At 51.4% G+C, this 17,861-nt stretch overlaps 1 protein-coding gene and 1 long non-coding RNA gene across 2 annotated transcripts; one reads left to right on the forward strand and one right to left on the reverse strand.

Moving 5' to 3' along the window:
- Window positions 1-185: 185 nt before the first annotated feature.
- Window positions 186-1,195, reverse strand: LOC114813790. Its single transcript, XR_003761540.1, has 3 exons — window positions 1,084-1,195; window positions 349-617; window positions 186-226 (listed from the first exon to the last, which is right to left on the reverse strand). It is a non-coding gene; the product is annotated as an uncharacterized LOC114813790 (long non-coding RNA).
- Window positions 1,196-5,010: 3,815 nt separating this feature from the next.
- On the forward strand, window positions 5,011-16,595 carry RNF114 (ring finger protein 114). The gene is made up of 6 exons (XM_029070895.2): window positions 5,011-5,193; window positions 9,525-9,675; window positions 11,269-11,375; window positions 12,746-12,860; window positions 13,289-13,396; window positions 14,604-16,595. Exons 1-6 carry the CDS (start codon window positions 5,060-5,062, stop codon window positions 14,667-14,669), a joined length of 681 nt encoding a protein of 226 aa, XP_028926728.1. The 5' UTR covers window positions 5,011-5,059; the 3' UTR covers window positions 14,670-16,595.
- The last annotated feature ends 1,266 nt before the right edge of the window (window positions 16,596-17,861 follow it).

Here is a 17,861-nt window from a genome sequence, read left to right on the forward strand (position 1 = left end):
CGTGGACTACCCCGTAAGCGCCTCGCGGGCCAGGAGCGCCTCCGTTCATCGCTATGACGTACTCCCCCGGGGCGCTCAGGACAGTACGGTAAGAAGCAGCGTGGCTCAGCGGCAAGAGCCCGGGCTTGGGAGTCAGAGGTGACGGGTTCGACTCCCGGCTCCGCCACTCGTCAGCCGGCTGACCGCGGGCGAGTCGCTTCGCTTCTCTGGGCCTCAGTTCCCTCATCTGTAAAATGGGGATTAAGACTGTGAGCCTCACGCGGGACCCCCCCCCCCCCGATGACCCCGTCTCTCCCCCAGCGCTTAGAACAGTGCTCTGCCCAGAGTGGGCGCTTAACAAATACCCACATGATTATTACTCCGCCCCCGGTGAACGCTCGGTAGATACGACCGAATACAGGAGCGGGGACAAGCGGGGGTCCGATGCCCGCGCCACCGGGCAGCCGGGTGGTCCGGGGCGCGCTGCGGCTTCTCCGGGCCTCACTCTCCTCATCTGTAAAATGGGGATCGGAGACCCACTCTCCCTCCCCTTTGGAAATGCACCCGATCTGCCCGGCACCGTGCGCCAAGCGTTCGGCGGAGGCTGCGAGGACTCCCACCGTCCCCGGCTGTTCTTCCTGGGGTGGGAAGAGAGCAGGGAAGGAAAGAAAAGGCCGAGGAGGGTTTTTCTGCTCCCAGCCTCTGCGGGGAGGGAGGGGCTGTGAAGGAGAGGCGTCTTCGCCGCTCCAACTGAAGTCTCGGGGGCTTCTCGGGGGCTCCCCGGGGGAGCGGGTCCCGCCGGCCGGCCTTCTGCAACCGAGGCCCCGAGCGGCGCGGGACGGCGGCCTTTCTGCACCGCGCGAGGTCCGGCCCTCGCCCCGCCGGGAAGGGCCCGGGCCTCGGGAGTCCGAGGGGGTGGGTTCGAATCCCGCCAGCGCCACGGCGTCCCCGCCTCCCCGCCCCGCCGCTCGGCACAGGGTGCGGGCTTGGCCGCCGCCGCCGCCGCCGTCGTGATCGCGGCGTCCCCTCCCCCCTCTCTCCCCCCCCCCGGTGGGGCGGACGGTGACCGGCCGCGGGGGCGGGGGAGGCTCCCCTGGCACCCACCTGCGCTAGACGCTGCGGCCCCGCGCCTCGCACCACGGACAGCTCCGCCGCTCCCGGCAGCCTCAGCGGCGCCGGCCCCCTGCAGCCCCGCAGCCTCCCCGGCGGAGGGGGCGGGGGGACGGGGGAGGGGAGGGGAGGGGACGGGAGGGGAGGGGAGGGAAGGGAAGGGAAGGAGCGACCCGGAAGTAGATGGCTGCGGCCACCCCACCCCCCCCCCCCCCAGGAAGGCGGACAGGACGACGAGGCGGCGGCGGCGGGGTCGCGAAGGGCACACACCCCCCGCCCCCGACGACGAGGAGGAGGAAGAGGCGGCGGTGACGGGGGCCCGACCCCCCGGGGGAGGCGCCGGGGCGGTGACCCGGAAGCGATCGGCGGGGGGGGGCGGACGTGACGTAGGCCGGGCCGGCAGCGCGGCGGCCCCGGTTGCCATGGGAATGGGTGTTCTCGCTCTCCCCCCCTCCCCCCTTCCCCTCTCTCTTCCCCTCTCTGTTCCCTCTCTCCCCTTCTCCCCCTCTTTCTCTTTGTCCCTCCTCCCCCTCCCTCTCCCCTCTCTCCCCCTTTCCCTCTCTTCTCTCTCTCCCCTCCCCCCTTCCTCTCCTGCTCCTCTCTCCCCCCCTCTCTCCTCTCTCTCTCCTCTCTCTCCCTCTCTCTCTCCCTCTCTCTCCTCTCTCTCTCCCTCTCTCTCTCCTCTCTCCACCCCCTCTCCTCTCTCTCCCCTCTCTCTCTCCCTCTCTCTCCTCTCTCTCTCTCCCTCTCTCTCTCCCTCTCTCTCTCCTCTCTCTCCCCTCTCTCTCTCCCCTCTCTCCTCTCCCTCTCCTCTCTCCCCTCCTCTCTCTCTCTCTTCTCTCTCCCCTCTCTCTCCTCTCCTCGCTCTCCCTCTCTCCCCCTCTCTCCCTTTTCTCTCCCTTCTCTCTCTCCGCTCCTCTTTCTCCCTCCCTCTCTTTCCTCTCTCTCTCTCTCTCTCTCTCCCTTCTCTCTCTCTCCCCCCCTCTCTCCTCTCCCTCTCCTCTCTCTCCCTTTCTCTCTCTCCCTTTCCTCTCTCTCTCTCTCCCCCTTCCTCCCTTCTCTCTCCCCTCTCTCTCCTCTCCTCGCTCTCCCTCTCTCTCTTCTCTCTCCCCTCTCTCCTTTCTCTCTCCCCTCTCTCCTTTCTCTCTCCCCTCTCTCCTTTCTCTCTCCCCCTTCTCTCTCCCCTCTCCTTTCTCTCTCTTCCTCGCTCTCCCTCTCTCTCCCTCTCTCCCTTTTCTCTCCCTTCTCTCTCTCCGCTCCTCTTTCTCCCTCCCTCTCTTTCCTCTCTCTCTCTCTCTCTCTCTCCCCCCTCTCTCTCCTCTCCCTCTCCTCTCTCTCCCTTTCCTCTCACTCCCTTTCCTCTCTCTCTCTCTCCCTTCCTCCCTTCTCTCTCCCCTCTCTCTCCTCTCCTCGCTCTCCCTCTCTCTCTTCTCTCTCCCCTCTCCCCCCTCTCTCCCTCTCTCCCCTCTCCCTTTAAATCAGAAATCAGAAAAGGGGGAATGAGAGATGAGTCAGGGAAGGCTTCTTGGAGGAGACCCTGTCTTTACTCACCGTCTTTCTACTCAGCAAAGTGTATTAAGCAAGTGAGGAGCCAGTGGAATTTTTTAAATATTTGTAATGCACTTACTATGTGCCAAGCATTAGTGAGTTTCCCAAATTGCACTTCGACTAGGATGAAATAATGGTTATACTGTAAGCCCCTTGGAGGCGGGTGTCATGTCTACCCACTCTATTGTAATCATCTTGGTATTTGTTAAGCGCTTACTATGTGCAGAGCACTGTTCTAAGCGCTGGGGGAGATACAAGGTAATCAGGTTGTCCCACGTGGGGCTACTTCCCCCAGCTCTACCTACTGTATGTCCTCAATCGAGACGATCGATTGAGCTCCTTATGGGCTGGGAACGTCGTGTTGCACTCTCCCAAGTGCTCAGTCCAGTTTTCCGCACGTAGTAAGCGCTCAATAGATAGCTCTGATGGATTGATGGAAGGTGCACTGGGCCTATACCACCCTGCCACATCTCCTCCAAGAGGCCTTCCCAGATTAAGTCCCTCTTTCCGCCCTTCCCACTCTCTCCTGCGTCACCCTGACCTGCTCCCTTTGTTCTTCCCCCCAACTCCCAGCCCCGCAGCACTTGTGTCCGTATCTGTCATTTATTTATTTGTTTATATTAATAACTGTCACCTCAGCCCCGCAGCACTTGTGTCCGTATCTGTCATTTATTTATTTATATTAATAACTGTCACCTCAGCCCCGCAGCACTTGTGTCCGTATCTGTCATTTATTTATTTATATTAATATCTGTCACCCCACCCCCTAGACTGCAAGCTCCTTGTGGGCAGGGAACAGGTCTGTTTATTGTTGTATTGTCCTCTCCCGAGCGCTCAGTGCAGCGGTCCGCACACAGTACCATGGCATAATGGATAGAACACGGATCCGGGATTCAGCAGGTCATGGGTTCTCATCCCAGCTTGGCCTCTTGTCTGCTGTGTGACCTTGGGCAAGTCACTTCACTTCTCTGGGCCTCAGTTCCCTCATCTGTACAGTGGGGATTGAGATTGTGAGCCCCATGGGGGACAGGGACTGTGTCCAACTCGATTTGCTTGGATCCACCTCACCACTTAGTATAGTGCCTGGCACACAGAAAGCACCTAACAGATATCACAGTTATGATTATTATGACAGTAAGCAGCGTGGCTCAGTGGAAAGAGCACGGGCTTTGGAGTCAGGGCTCATGAGTTCGAATCCCAGCTCTGCCACTTGTCGGCTGTGTGACTGTGGGCGAGTCACTTAACTACTCTGTGCCTCAGTTCTCTCATCTGTAAAATGGGGATTAAGACTGTGAGCCCCACGTGGGACAACCTGATTCCCCTGTGTCTACCCCAGCGCTTAGAACAGTGCTCGGCACATAGTAAGCGCTTAACAAATACCAACGTTATTATTATTAAGCACTCAAATACGAGCCCATCGTGGGCAGGGATTGTCTCTCTTTATTTTTGTATTGAACTTTCCAAGCGCTGAGTACAGTGCTCTGCACACAGTAAGCGCTCAATAAAAATGATTGAATGAATGAATGGCTGAGTGGAAAGAGGCCGGGTTTGGGAGTCAGAGGACGTGGGTTCTAATCCCAACTCTGCCCCTTGTCTGCTGGGTGACCTTGGGCAAAGTGCTTCACTTCTCTACACCTCCATGATCTCATCTATAAAATGGGGATGAAGACTGTGAGCCCCACGTGGGACCACCTGCTTACCTTGTATCTACCCCAGCGCTTAGAACAGTGCTTGGCACATAGTAAGCGCTTAACAAATACCAGCATTATTATGAAGTCCTCCCCCCCCCTTCTAGATTGTGAGCCCGCTTCTGGGTAGGGAGTGGCTCTATTTCCTTCTCTGTGCCTCAGTTCCCTCATCTGTAAAATGGGGATGAAGAGTGTGAGCCTCATGTGGGACAACCTGATTACCCTGCATCTACCCCAGCGCTTAGAACAGTGCTCTGCACATAGTAAGCGCTTAACAAATACCAACATTATTACTATTATTATTGTGGCCGAATTGTACTTTCCAAGGGTCTAGGACGGTGCTGCGCACCCAGTAAGCGCTCAAAAAATACGATTGATTGAATGATTCGATTAGACCGTCAGCCCGTCAAAGGGCAGGGACTGTCTCTGTCTGTTACCGATTTGTCCATTCCAAGCGCTTAGTACCGTGCTCTGCACATAGGAAGCGCTCAGTAAATACTATTGAATGAATGAATGATTGAATGCATGCATGCATGAATGAATGAACGGATGAATACCCGGTGCCGCCCCTAGAGGGCGCGGCAGTGGTGGGCGGCGAGAGAGGCGGCGGCGCGTCCGGGTCACGTGTCCACGGGGGGGGGGGCGCGTGTCCGGGTCACGTGTCCGGGCCCCGTGAGGCGGCTGGCGGTTTCGGGTACTTCTCGGCCCCCCGTCGTCGGGCTCGCGAGAGCAAGATGGCGGCCGAGCCGCGACGCCTGGACGGCGGGGCCGAGGCGGCCGGAGCCGCCGCCATGGACTCGTCGCGCTTCACGTGCCCCGTATGCCTGGAGGTGTATGACAAGCCGGTGAAGGCGCAGTGCGGGCACATGTAAGCGGGGACGGGGCCCGGGGGGAGGACAGCGGGGGAGGGGGCGGGGGCGGGGCCCGGAAGCCCCGAGGCCTCCTCCGCCTCCCTGCCCACACACACACACACCCCCCACCTTACTCCGCTCACTCAGTCACTCACTCAGTCGGGCACTCAGTCCACCCAGTCAGTCATCAGGCAGTCCCAGTCAGTCACTCAGTTATTGTCACTCACTCCGTCGCTCTTGTCAGTCACTCACTCCAGTCACTCACTCAGTCACCCATTCACTCACTCCAGTCGCTCACCCACTCAGTCGCTCACTCACTCAATCAGTCATTCACTCCAGTCACTCACTCCAGTCACTCACTCATTCAGTCACTCATTCACTCCAGTCAGTCCAGTCAGTCAGTCACTCTGTCGTTTATTCCATTGCTCACTCACTCAGTTACTCACTCCAGTCACTCAGTCAGTCACTCCAGTCATTCAGTCACTCCATCGCTTATTCCATTGCTCACTCAGTCACCCCAGTCACTCCAGTCACTCACTCCAGTCACTCACTCCAGTCGCTCACTCCAGTCGCTCACTCACTCAGTCGCTCACTCAGTCGCTCACTCAGTCGCTCACTCAGTCGCTCACTCATTCAATCACTCATTCAATCACTCACTCATTCACTCCAGTCACTCAGTTACTCCAGTCACTCCAGTCACTCACTCAGTCACTCCAGTCACTCCAGTCACTCACTCCAGTCATTCAGTCACTCACTCCATTGCTTATTCCATTGCTCACTCAGTCACTCACTCCAGTCCACTCCAGGCCACTCCAGTCACTCACTCAGTCGCTCACTCACTCATTGCAGTCAGTCACTCAGCCACTCAGTCCCTCACTTAGTCACTGCAGTCAATCACTCAGTCACCCTGTCACTCAGTCGTCTGTATTGCGTGCTTACTGTGTGCAGAGCACTGTCCCTAAGCTCTTGGGAATGATAATAATGTTGGTGTTCATTAGGCGCTTACTATGTGCCAAGCACTGTTCTAAGCGCTGGGGTAGCTACAAGGTAATCAGGTTGTCCCACGTGAGGCTCACCGTGCTGATCCCCATTTTACAGAGGAGGGAACTGAGGCCCAGGGAGTGAAGTGACTTTCCCAAAGTCACACAGCTGACAGGTGGCGGAGCAGGGATTAGAACCCACGACCCTGACTCGTAAGCCCAGGCTCTTTCCCCTGAGCCACGCTGCTTCAAGATGGAGCAAGGGGAAGTACAAATTGGCCACAAAGGGGGACAATCCCTGCCCACACTGGGCTCACTGTCTAGAAACGGAAGGCAGATAACACAACAAGTAAACAGGCATCAATATCAATAAATAGAATTATAGATATTCATTCAGTCGTGTTTATTGAGCGCTCACTGTGTGCAGAGCACTGGACTAAGCGCTTGGAAAATACAATTTGGCGACATAGTCTCTACCCAACAATGGTCTCACAGTCTAGATATGCACATCATTAATATAAACGAAGAGAATTATAGATATGTACATATACACACAAGTGTTGTGGGGCGGGGAGTGGGGGAGACCAAAGGGAGCGAGTCGGGATGATGGGGAGAGGAGGGGGAGCAGAGGAAAAGGGGGGCTCAGTCTGGGAAGGCCGCTCGGAGGAGGTGAACCTTCAGTAGGGCTTTGAAGGGGGGAAGTGTGTTTGGAGGATTTCATTAATTCAGTTGTATTTACTGAGCGCTTACTGTGTGCAGAAAAGTACAGTGCTTGGAAAGTACAGTTCAGCAACAGAGAGAGACAATCCCCGCCCACAACGGGCTCATAATCTAGGAGGGGGGAGACAGACGTCAGAATAGTAATAATAATAATAATAATAATACTAATGTTGGTATTAGTTAAGCGCTTACTATGTGCCGAGCACTGTTCTAAGCGCTGGGGTAGACATAGAGGAATCAGGTTGTCCCACGTGGGGCTCACAGTCTTAATCCCCATTTTACAGATGAGGGAACTGAGGCACAGAGAAGTGAAGTGACTTGCCCACAGTCACAGTAAGCAGGCATCAGTAGCATCCTTATAAATAGAACCATAAATATATACACATCATTAATAAAAATAAATAGAATTATAATTATAAATATGCAAATATATATGCACAAGTGCTAATCGGCGGGGAGGTGGGGTAGAGCAGAGGGAGGGGGTCGGGGTGATGGGGAGGGAGAACAGAGGAAAAGGGGGGCTTAGTCTGGGAAGGCTAATTTGGCAAATTTGAGGAGGGAGGACGTTCCAGGCCAGAGGTAGGACGTGGGCCCAGGGGTCGACGGCGGGACGGGCAAGAAGGGGGCCCAGTGAGAAGGTGAGCGGCACCGGAGGAGCCGAGTGTGCGAGCTGGGATGGAGAAAGAGAGAAGGGAGGTGAGGTCAGAGGGGGCCGGGGGATGGACAGCTTTGAAGCCGAGTGAGGAGTTTTTGCTCAATAAGGAGGTTGAGAGGCAACCACTGGAGATTTTTGAGGAGGGGAGGGTGACATGCCCAGAACGTGTGCCAGACATCGGACTAAGCGCTGAGGTGGATGAGAAGCAGCGTGGCTTAGTGGAAAGAGCCCAGGCTTGGGAGTCAGAAGACGTGGGTTCTCATCCCGGCTCTGCCACTTGTCGGCTGTGTGACTTTGGCCAAGTCACCTCACTTCTCTGGGCCTCAGTTCCCTCACCTGTAAAATGGGGATTAAGAGTGTGAGCCCCACGTGGGACAACCTGATTACCTTGTATCTACCGTAGCTCTTAGAACAGTGCCCGACACACAGTAAGAGCTTAACAGACATTATTACACACCCTCATCGGGCTGGACACGGGCGAGATTCCAGATGGGGCTCACCGTGTTAATCATTCGCATTTATTGAGCACTTACGTGTACAGGGCACTGTACTAAGCACTTGGAAAGTACAATTCAGCTATAAAGAGAGATAGTCCCTGTCCACAACGGGCTCACAATCTAGGGAGGGGGAGACAGACATCAGAATAAGTCGACAGGCATCAATATAAATGATGCTTTATATAGTGCCCCACAACACTTATATAGATATAAAGGCGGAAGAGAGGGGGAGCTGAGGAAAAGGGGGGCTTAATGTGGGAAGACCACTTGGAGTAGGTGTGCCTTCAGAAAGGCTCTGAAGGGGGGAAGACACGGTAACTGTCGCACAGAGAAGTGAAGTAATAGTAATACGGTATTTGTTAAGCGCTTACTGAATGCCATGCACTGTCCTAAACGCTAGAGGAAATACATGCAAATCGGGTTGGACACAGCCCTTGTCCCACATGGGGCTCACGGTCTTAATCCCCATTTTAGGTAACTGAGGCACAGAGAAGTGAAGTGACTTACCCACGGTCCCACAGCAGACTAGTGGCAGAGCCGGGATTAGAACCCACGTCCTCTGACTCCCAAGCCCGGTCTCTGGCTACCCTCTTCTGCCTTCTCTGCTAATTTTCAGTCCCATTTCCATGAGGCACCTAGACTTGAGCGCCAGCCTCCACTGAGGAAGAGCAAACCCCCCACCCCCACATCCCCCATCTCTGTCTGGCTCTTGTTTTATGCTGGCGAGTCGTCTCCGACCCGTAGCGTCTCCGTGGACACATCTCTCCCAGAACGCCCCACCCTCATCTGCAGTCGTTCCGGGAGCTTATCCGTAGAGTTTTCTTGGTAAAAATAGAGAAGTAGTTTACCATCGCCTCCTTGCATGCAGTAAACTTGAGCCTCCACCCTGGACCTCCTCCCGTGCCGCTGCTGCCCGGCACGGGTGAGTTTTGACTTGTAACAGATTGCCCGCCACTCGCCAGCCACTCCCCAAGCTAGGAATGGACTGGGTGGGCCTCTGCTTGACTCTCCTTCCCGTAGCCGAGACTGGTAGAAGACTGAAAATTCTAGGTGCGATTTTGAGAGGGGCCCATCTGTCTTTGGAAGACAAAAATAAGCCAGGGTGATGACCCTTTTTCTCCAAATTGGATCTCACTTTTTCAGTTGGGATGGAAACGTTAGTTGTTTCTGGACAATATTCACGCCAGTGTTGCACTGTTAATTCTTGCAAAAAAAACCACAAAATGGTTACCATCATGTTTCACCTTCTTGGAATGGAGGAGAGGAAAGAGACTAGGGAGGTTTATCCTAAGAACAAGAAAACTCCCCAGGTCAAAGTTCTGTAGCTGGTAGCGATTTAAAGAAGGATATGGCAGTTTTACTTAGATTGTGTCCGAAGTCTCATTGTGAACTTTTGCTTCGTGGCAGATCTGCACTAAATATGTTAGTGATGTCTACGCTTAAAGGGTCTTTAAGATCTTTCCCTAGTGTGAGCCGTTGTCTTTCCGTTGCTTTAGTTTTTGTTCGGCGTGCCTGAAGGAATGTCTGAAGCCGAAGAAACCTGTCTGCGGGGTATGCCGCAGTCCTCTGTTGATTAAAGAACGGGCCAGGGAGCTTGAAAGTCAAATTGAAAGGACAGAGACAACTTGTAATGGCTGCCATAAAAATGTAAGTGGACAACGAAAGTGGAATTGGGAGCCATCTGCATGATGCTTTTGTGTGATGCGTCCTTTAAAAATGCAGCGAGTAACGTGGATGCAGAGGAAGTGAAGTCATCATGAGAATGTCGGATTCCTGCACTTCTGCCTTCAGTGGTTTGGGGGTTTTGGTGTAGATGAAGTAGATGTTGAGAGAGCTAACTATTATGTTACTGAGACTATTCAAACCCTTAAGGCCTAGGGGAACTGTTTTTGTCAGGCAATAATATTAATTATGGTCTTAAGCATTTAGTCTGTACCAAGCACTGGGCAAAGCGCTGGGGTAGATACAGTCAGATCAGACACAGCCCCTGACCCACATTAGACTCCCAGGCTAAGGGGGAGGGGGCACAGGTGTTGAATCCCTATTTCACGGATGAGGAAGCTGAGGCAGAGAGAGATCAAGTGATTTGCCAAATTCACACAGCAGTAGTGGAGCTGGGATTCGAATCCAGGTCTCCTGACGTGCAAGATTAGGTTCTTTCCACTGCACCCCCAGTGCTGCCAGACAGACTGGTAGGGTGAGGTGGGAGGGAGATGGGAATTGGCAGAACTATGTAGGAAGAGTAGATTTCAGCAAGCGTTTTAGTTTAGCTGGCTTTTACAGGCAAAAGTCATCTTCTCAATAGAGCCCCCAGAATAAAGTTCTTTTCTCACATTTCTGCAGACTTGGGTGTTCCGTGTTCCTCTTGTTACTAGTCACATTTTACAAAGTAGCAAATTTAAGAGTCTTCAGCCTTTGCAGCTCATGAGCAAAAGAGCAGATTTGGATGGTATCTTCAGTTTAACAAATCAGTTATTTCACTAACTAGCATGGGCAGCCCTGGCCCTCCTGCTTCAAAGCCTTTCTCTACCAGCACATAATGGGATGTGGTTCCCGGTGTATGCTCAGTGAGAATATTTAAATCATCTACAACTGCACTAAACCTTAACGTCTCACCTACGTACTCAGACTGTGTATCCGGAAAGCAGAAAAGCACCTCGTAAAATAAAACGTACCCCATTGTATTCCGGGGAATCACTCCCTGTGGAAACAGGTAGCTGGAATCAGGCTACTTAAACCTCGTCATTAACCAAAAGCCGAATAACAAGCCATTCCAGTTAGAGCAGTCAGTTTAATAAAGAGCAGGGTAACAGTTTCACCCTCTGTGTTAAGGAGAGGCCTTAGCCCGGCCTGGAGGCCGTTAGGAGCCGTCCCTCTCTCCCTCCCCGTCACCTGCCCACCTTAAACCTACTCGGTTTTCCTGTTGTGCCCATCTCCCTCTCTAGCAGCCAGGTGTGCGGTGAGCTCCACTTCCGTCCAACCGTGGCATTAGAAGAATTCAGGAAGGATAAGGTCCCGACTCAAAGCTGGCGCAACCCCAAGAAAGCTAGCCCGGCATCTTCGTCTCTGTCTTTTTAGACGCGGAACTCATTCCGTAGCCCTGGCCCCACCTAAGCTTAGCTGACTACCAGGTTTCTCACCCCGCCACTCTTCTTCTGGGGTGATATCTCTTCTCTCTGTCACTCCGGCTCCGAGTTGGTATGCAATTGCTAACCTCGGTTGTGCGTATTGATCCCTCAGCTGTCCCTTTCCAAGATGCGAGAGCATGCAGCATCCTGCTCCAAATACCAGAGCCTCCTGATGGAAGATGTGAAGGCGGCCTCTAAAGATGTGTCTCTTCAGCTGAGGTGACTGTGCCGCCATTCTTATCATAATAGTCATAGCCATCCTAATGATAGTCCTTGTTAAGTGCTTACTATGTGCTAAGCACTGGGGTAGATACAAGCTAATCAAGTGGGGCATAGTCCTTGTCCCACATGGGGCTAAATAGGAGGAAGTAGGATTTAATGCCCATTTTGCAGATTAGGAAACTGAAGCACAGAGAAGTGAGGCGACTTGCCCAAGTTCAAACAGCAGGCAGGTGGCAGAGGCGGGGTTAGAATCCAGGTCCTCTGACTCGCAGGCCCATGCTATTTCCATTGTCCATGCTGTTTCAGCGTAGCTGCTGCTTCGCTTGTCATATGGTTTTAGTTGCTGGGGAGGTCCGCCGTACTGTAGCTGACATCTAGATAAAAGCCCAAAAAGGCCCAGAAGTTTACAGTGCTGGGGGGGGGGGGGCATCCTGCCCCTCGTTGTTATTAGTACTTCCCTTCTCTCCTAAATCCTCCCTGTATCTGGCTGGGGTCGCACTGAGGTCACCAGGTGTGCAGTCGGTAGCCTAGGCGGGTGGTATTGAGGAGTGAACAGATCTTTGCTCTAATACTCCTGGGTTTCCCCCTTTTACCTTCATGCAAGCTAACCTAAGATGGGTCATCCTGCCTGTAGTGATAATACTTGAAAATAACTGTGCTGTATGTTAAGCACTTACTGAATGTCAAGCACCATTCTAAGCACTCGGGTAGATGCACCTTAATCAGAGCAGATACAGTCCTTGTGCCATATGGGGCTCTCAGCCTAAGTAGGGAGAACAGGTATTGAATCCCCATGAAGAAACTGAGGCCCAGGGAAGTTAAGTGACTTGCCCAGGGTCACACAGCAGATGGGTGGAGGAGCTGGGATTAGAACCCAGGTTTTCTGACTCCCAGGCGCTTGCTCTATCCATTAGCCCCTGCTGCTGCTGAAGTAATTATGGTGTTAAAGTGTTTACTGTGTGTCAAGCACTGTTCTAAGCACTGGGAAAGATACAAGTTTGTTAGGATGGACACAGTCCCTGCCCCTCATAGGTCTCTAAGTCCAAGGAGCAGTGCATGAAAGAAAGTGAATGAACAAAGGTGCCTTGTAATTATTAGGCAACAGAGATGTAAAAGACTTTATGGTTTCAAAATTTAGTTGCCTATAGATTGAAAGACATTTGTGTATATGTGTGTGAGATCTGTAAGACTTTACCTCTTAACTGGAAGAGGTGTTCAGGTTTAGGTTGAATGTCCAGGCAGGTGCTTAGCGTCAGAAGCGTAGCCCAGTCAGCGGACTCCGGTTCACAGAGTACGTAGCGCATCATCTTAGTAAAGAGCGGAGTCGTTCTGTGCTTTTTGTGTCAGGGTTTGTGTCTGCTCTCTAGGGACGTCCCAAACCGCTTCACTTTTCCTTGCCCTTACTGCTCTGAGAAGAACCTGGATCAGGAAGGACTAGTGGAACACTGCAAAAGGGACCACAGCCTGGATGCTAAATCAGTGGTAATGTAGATGGTGTATTCGGATTGGCTTCGGCGGGTTGGAAGCCTCATGAAATGGGCGGGAGTCCCGGGAGGGGGTCCGGTAGGCTGGAGGGAACTAATTCAGAGGAGGCCAGCGCGTCGATCGCCACGTCTTCCGTCTTGCCGGCCGGCCTTGGAGATAGTCAGTGACTTCGTTTCCCCCTCGATTTAGTTCTAGGAGAAGAAAGGTTTGGTTTTTTTGCCCCATAGTTTTTGGATTAGTGCCGTTGGGCTTAAAATTGTACCCTCGGTCTAGGGGAGGAGGCCGAAAGGCAGCCTCTTGCCAGTCTTAGGCCGGTGGGTCTGCCCGTGGGTCGGTTGGTTTTTCAGATCCCTTAAATAGAGAATGTGCTTGTGAGGTGGGACTTCTCGAAGGGATTGGATAGCTCTACCTCTCTCTGTTTAAAGGTTTGTCCAATTTGTGCCTCGATGCCCTGGGGAGACCCTAACTACAGGAGCGCTAACTTTATAGAACATATCGAAAGGCGGCATCGGTTTTCCTACGATACCTTTGTGGTAAGTAACGAGTGTGGACTTTGATCTTTCTCTGCTGCTTTCACTGGGTTTTTTTAAGAGAGGTCAGGTAATCCTCCTGACTGCCCGTTACTTCCCCACTCTCCTCCCATCTTCCCCCATCCACCAAGCCTGCTCACTTTAACATTCACCCCGGTTCCTGTTGGGTCTGATTTAGGAGGAAGTGGAAGCTGTTTCTGTCTTAAAATAGATATTACCCAAGCTGCACACAGAATTCCAAATTCTTTAAAACGGGCGGGTGGGGTTTTGCCAAACGGAGAATAATCTCCATTCAGTGTGTTGAAGAAACCACGAAAACTCTCCTTACTTGCTTTTTCCCGACTGGAGATCCGCTCCCTTTCTGCCTGCGATATCCAGGGGTTGAGTTTCTGCTTTAGTGTGAAATGGTTCTCTGGGCACCGAGCTGGCCCGAAGTGTTTGTTTGAAAAATCACTTTCCCCTACCCCCCGACCCCCAGCACGTTTAGCCAGAGCCAGGCTACTAAATCTTGGACTCTTTTTCATGACGAATGACCACGCTGGCCACTTGAAATATTAATAATGTTGGTATCTGTTAAGCGCTTACTACGTGCAGAACACTGTTCTAAGCACTGGGGGAGATACAGGGTAATCAGGTCATCCCATGTGAGGCTCACATTTAATCCCCATTTTACAGATGAGGTCACTGAGGCACAGAGAAGTGAAGTGACCTGCCCACAGTCACACAGCTGACAAGTGGCAGAGCCGGGAGTCGAAACCATGACCTCTGACTCCGAAGCCCAGGCTCTTTCCACTGAGCCACGCTGTGGGGCACCCCTCTCCCCCTTGGTGGTGACCTTGGGTGGTGACCCGAGGCAGGGCAGCCCCGGCCGGTTGGGGAATTTCTGTGGGATGCAGACTGGAAAAAACCGGCACGGATCATCGCTCCAAATAGGGACACGGTGACATCCGCCCCCTTGGTCCTTGTTGCAACTCTCGGTGCCTCTGTTCTTACTCTGAAACATTTCATCTCATCGAAGGCTGAATGCCCTTGGAGATCACAATATCCCCTTGGGCCCTCGGCTCCAAGAACATTGGGTCAATCGTGCTGGGGAAGCTAAAATTTCTTCTCCGGGTGAACTGACCCTAATGAATTCTGGCAGGCTCCCCTCCATCTGGTCCCCTTCCGTTATTGGGACATCCCGGGCTTCAAGTGTGTTTTCTTCCGATAGGATTATGATGCCGACGAAGATGACATGATGAACCAGGTTCTACTCCGTTCCTTGATGGATAAATGAACCGAGGTGCGGCTAGACGCTCGAAATCCGGAGCTTCCATCGCCTGAATGAAAACAGATGCAATCTTGACTTCTCTTCACCATCTTCACGTTAAAAATGGTGTAGACTGTAAAAGCGACTGAATTTGTTTATTTGTGTGTTTGTTTTGGGGGGGCCAGGAGAGTTGACGTTTAAACCCCACTTCATCCTTGGGTTTCCCACCACGTCCTCTGGCTACACTGTCGACCTCCTCTCCCGGAGAGGTAACTTTCATTGCTGCTCATCTGCTTCTCTGGTTTTCTGGTTCCTTTTCCGGAGAACAGAACTAGTTTTTTCCTCCTTTGCCCCTCTGCTGTCATCCCTCCCCCTCTCCACCTTAGTTCTTTGCTCTTTGTTTCAGCCGTTATTTCCTCTGAGCCAGCAGTAATTTCCCAGGGCCAGTGGCCCAGCTGAGACCATGAAATCTCATTTTCTTATCCTCAGGAATGTGGGCTTTGGACACAGGTGTGTCCCGAGCCACCATCAGGCTTGGGGAGTATCATGGGACCAGCAGTTGTGGGGGGTGGCGCTAGTTACTCGCTTCATCTGCCGACGCCTGGGTTTTTCTTCCAGGAAATCCTTTTAACTGAGCAGATTTAATTTAGCAGGGTTTACAGTTCCTATTAGCTCTCAATAACACTTTTCTAGCACTCTGACTCTTCCAGAAGCTTTCTGGTGCAGTCTTGAGTTGAACACCTACACGGTGCCTTGTGGGAGAAGGTTTGACCCTCCATTTATCAGTTGGTTCTAGGTTAGAAGCTTAAATAATCTTTATTTGTAATGGAGTTGGGGCAGAGGGAGGGAAATCAGTATGTATTTTTTTCACTAAAGTGTTTTCAAGGGCCTCTTCTGATATTTACTTTCTTTATGCAAACTGTAGTAGGTCGTCTCCTGCATTTTGGCTCTGGGCTTGTGTAATAAAGTATTAAAATCCAACTTTGAGGATCCAAAAGCACTCAGAAAAACCGTGGTGAAGCGTGGCTTTTTAATGCTTCAATTTTCAGGATTTTTTTTTTTACACTCTTTAAAAATTATATTACATAAACTTTTGGCTAGCATATGTAAATTTTGATATTTTGAATGGTTCCTTGGTGAAAGTGGTTTAAGTGTTTTTAAGACAAGAGCCTCATTTTGTACATTCCTCGTGTTAAAGGAAATCAGAATGGTCACAGACCTGTACGCACAAATATTTGAATGTAATAAACAGGCAAAAAGCACTGTTCAGAATGAAAAAAAAAACAACCACATGGATGTAAATAAATGTTCTTTGCACAAAGTTTAAAAATATCTCTAACCCCCTTTCAGTTCTATAATCCCTCTTAGTGCTTTAAGAATTATTCAGGGGATTAAGAGAGACACTGCGTAGCTAATAGGAAGCAGAAGGATGATATTCTGAATAGCTTCTGAGGGGAAAGTTGAGTTCCCAGGGCAGAGGCTGGTCTCTGTTGCCACCATGGCCGAAAGGTTTGAAACTGGGTCTTGCCGCTGTTCCGAGCCTACCCCGTGAGCGGCTAGTAGTTGAAGTGCGATGTGTCTTTTTTGGGCCCGTGACCCGTCTTCCCACTGTACCGGTGGCCAAAGCGCCGGCCGCTGCCTGAGGGCGAGAAACTGTTTTGCCCTTCTGTGCTGCTGGACGGGAGGCCCCCAAAGGTTAAAGGTGAGCTGACCGCTTTAGTAGAAAACCTGAATTAACATCATCTTCACAGGTGATCATATCCTCAGTCGGAAGGTCCGCGCCTCGAATTTGAAAGTTGGTCAGCGGTTTCGCCGGTGCTGTGAATTCCAACGATATCTTGTACTAAGTGCACTTCTTGTATTTCTTATGAAAATGACTTTTCTGAAAGTGAGAGCTCATTTTGTTCTGGCTTTTATAAGGCAATGTAATTATAAATAAATTCAGCGACATAACTAAGGTGTCCTGTCTTTTTTTGCAAAGATCTACATGTAGGTCATGGGTCAACATACTACAGTGGACATGTGTAATACTCTAATGATGCGCTAAATCCTGGGGTAAGGTACAAGATCATCTGATCGGGAACAGGCCCCATCTCACACAGGATTCACAGTTTAAGAAGGGAGAACAGGTATCAAATCCCCTTGTACAGATGAGGAAACTGAGGTTGTGACTTACCTGGAGTTATTCAGTGGCAGAGGAGGGGAAAGTCATAACCTGCTGGCTCAAACTTAAGTTTTTCCCAAAGGGCTATACTACTTCCTCCTACTTGGGGTTTCTGGATTAATCTCTGACTTTGTCATTAATGTTGGGATTCTTTCTTCTCCCTGGATCCTCTTCTTCCTGTACTATGGGATGATGATATGATCATCCCATATGATATGATATGATGATATTTGTTAAACGCTTACCATGTGCCAAGCATTGTTCAAAGCCCATTGTTGGGCAGAGATTGTTTCTATCTGTTGCCGAATTGTACATTTCAAGCACTCAGTACAGTGCTCTGCACACAGTAAGTGCTCAGTAACTACAATTGAAAGAATACAACTTAAGAGGGTTGGTCACAGCCCCTGTCCCACATGGGCACACCGTCTTAATTCCCATTTTACCGATGAGGTAACTGAGGTCCAGAGAAGCAAAATGACATGCCCGAGGTCCCACAGAGGACATGGGGCAGAGCCAGAATTGGAACCCAGGTTCTTCTGACTTCCAGGCCCACATTCTCACCACTAAGCCACACTGCTTCTACTCACTAACCAAGATACACCAACTCTGTTGTATTTGCACTCTCCCAAGCGCTTAGTAGAGTACTCCGTGCACCATAGGCTCAAGAAATGATTAATTGTAGGATTAAGACTCCAAGCACTTAGTACAGTGCTCTGCACATAGTAAGTGCTCAATAAATATTATTGAATGAATGAATAATAGTAAAATGTTAGTTGTGTTTATTGAGCACTTACTTGGGGTAGAGCAGTGTCTCAGCACTTAGTCTGTAGAGTCTGTAGACAATTCCTGGCCTCGGAGTTTACCTTCTGGGGGGGGGGAGATAAATATTAACCCGATTAGACTGTGAGCCTGTCACTGGCAGGGATTGTCTCTATCTGTTGCCGAATTGTCCATTCCAAGCGCTTAGTACAGTGCTCTGCACATAGTAAGCGCTCAATAAATACTATTAATGAATTAAGAAACCAACTCTATATGGATATGTACATAATGGCTGG

Source organism: Ornithorhynchus anatinus, chromosome 8 (assembly GCF_004115215.2).
Source record: "Ornithorhynchus anatinus isolate Pmale09 chromosome 8, mOrnAna1.pri.v4, whole genome shotgun sequence".
In the NCBI taxonomy this organism is placed as follows: domain Eukaryota; kingdom Metazoa; phylum Chordata; class Mammalia; order Monotremata; family Ornithorhynchidae; genus Ornithorhynchus; species Ornithorhynchus anatinus.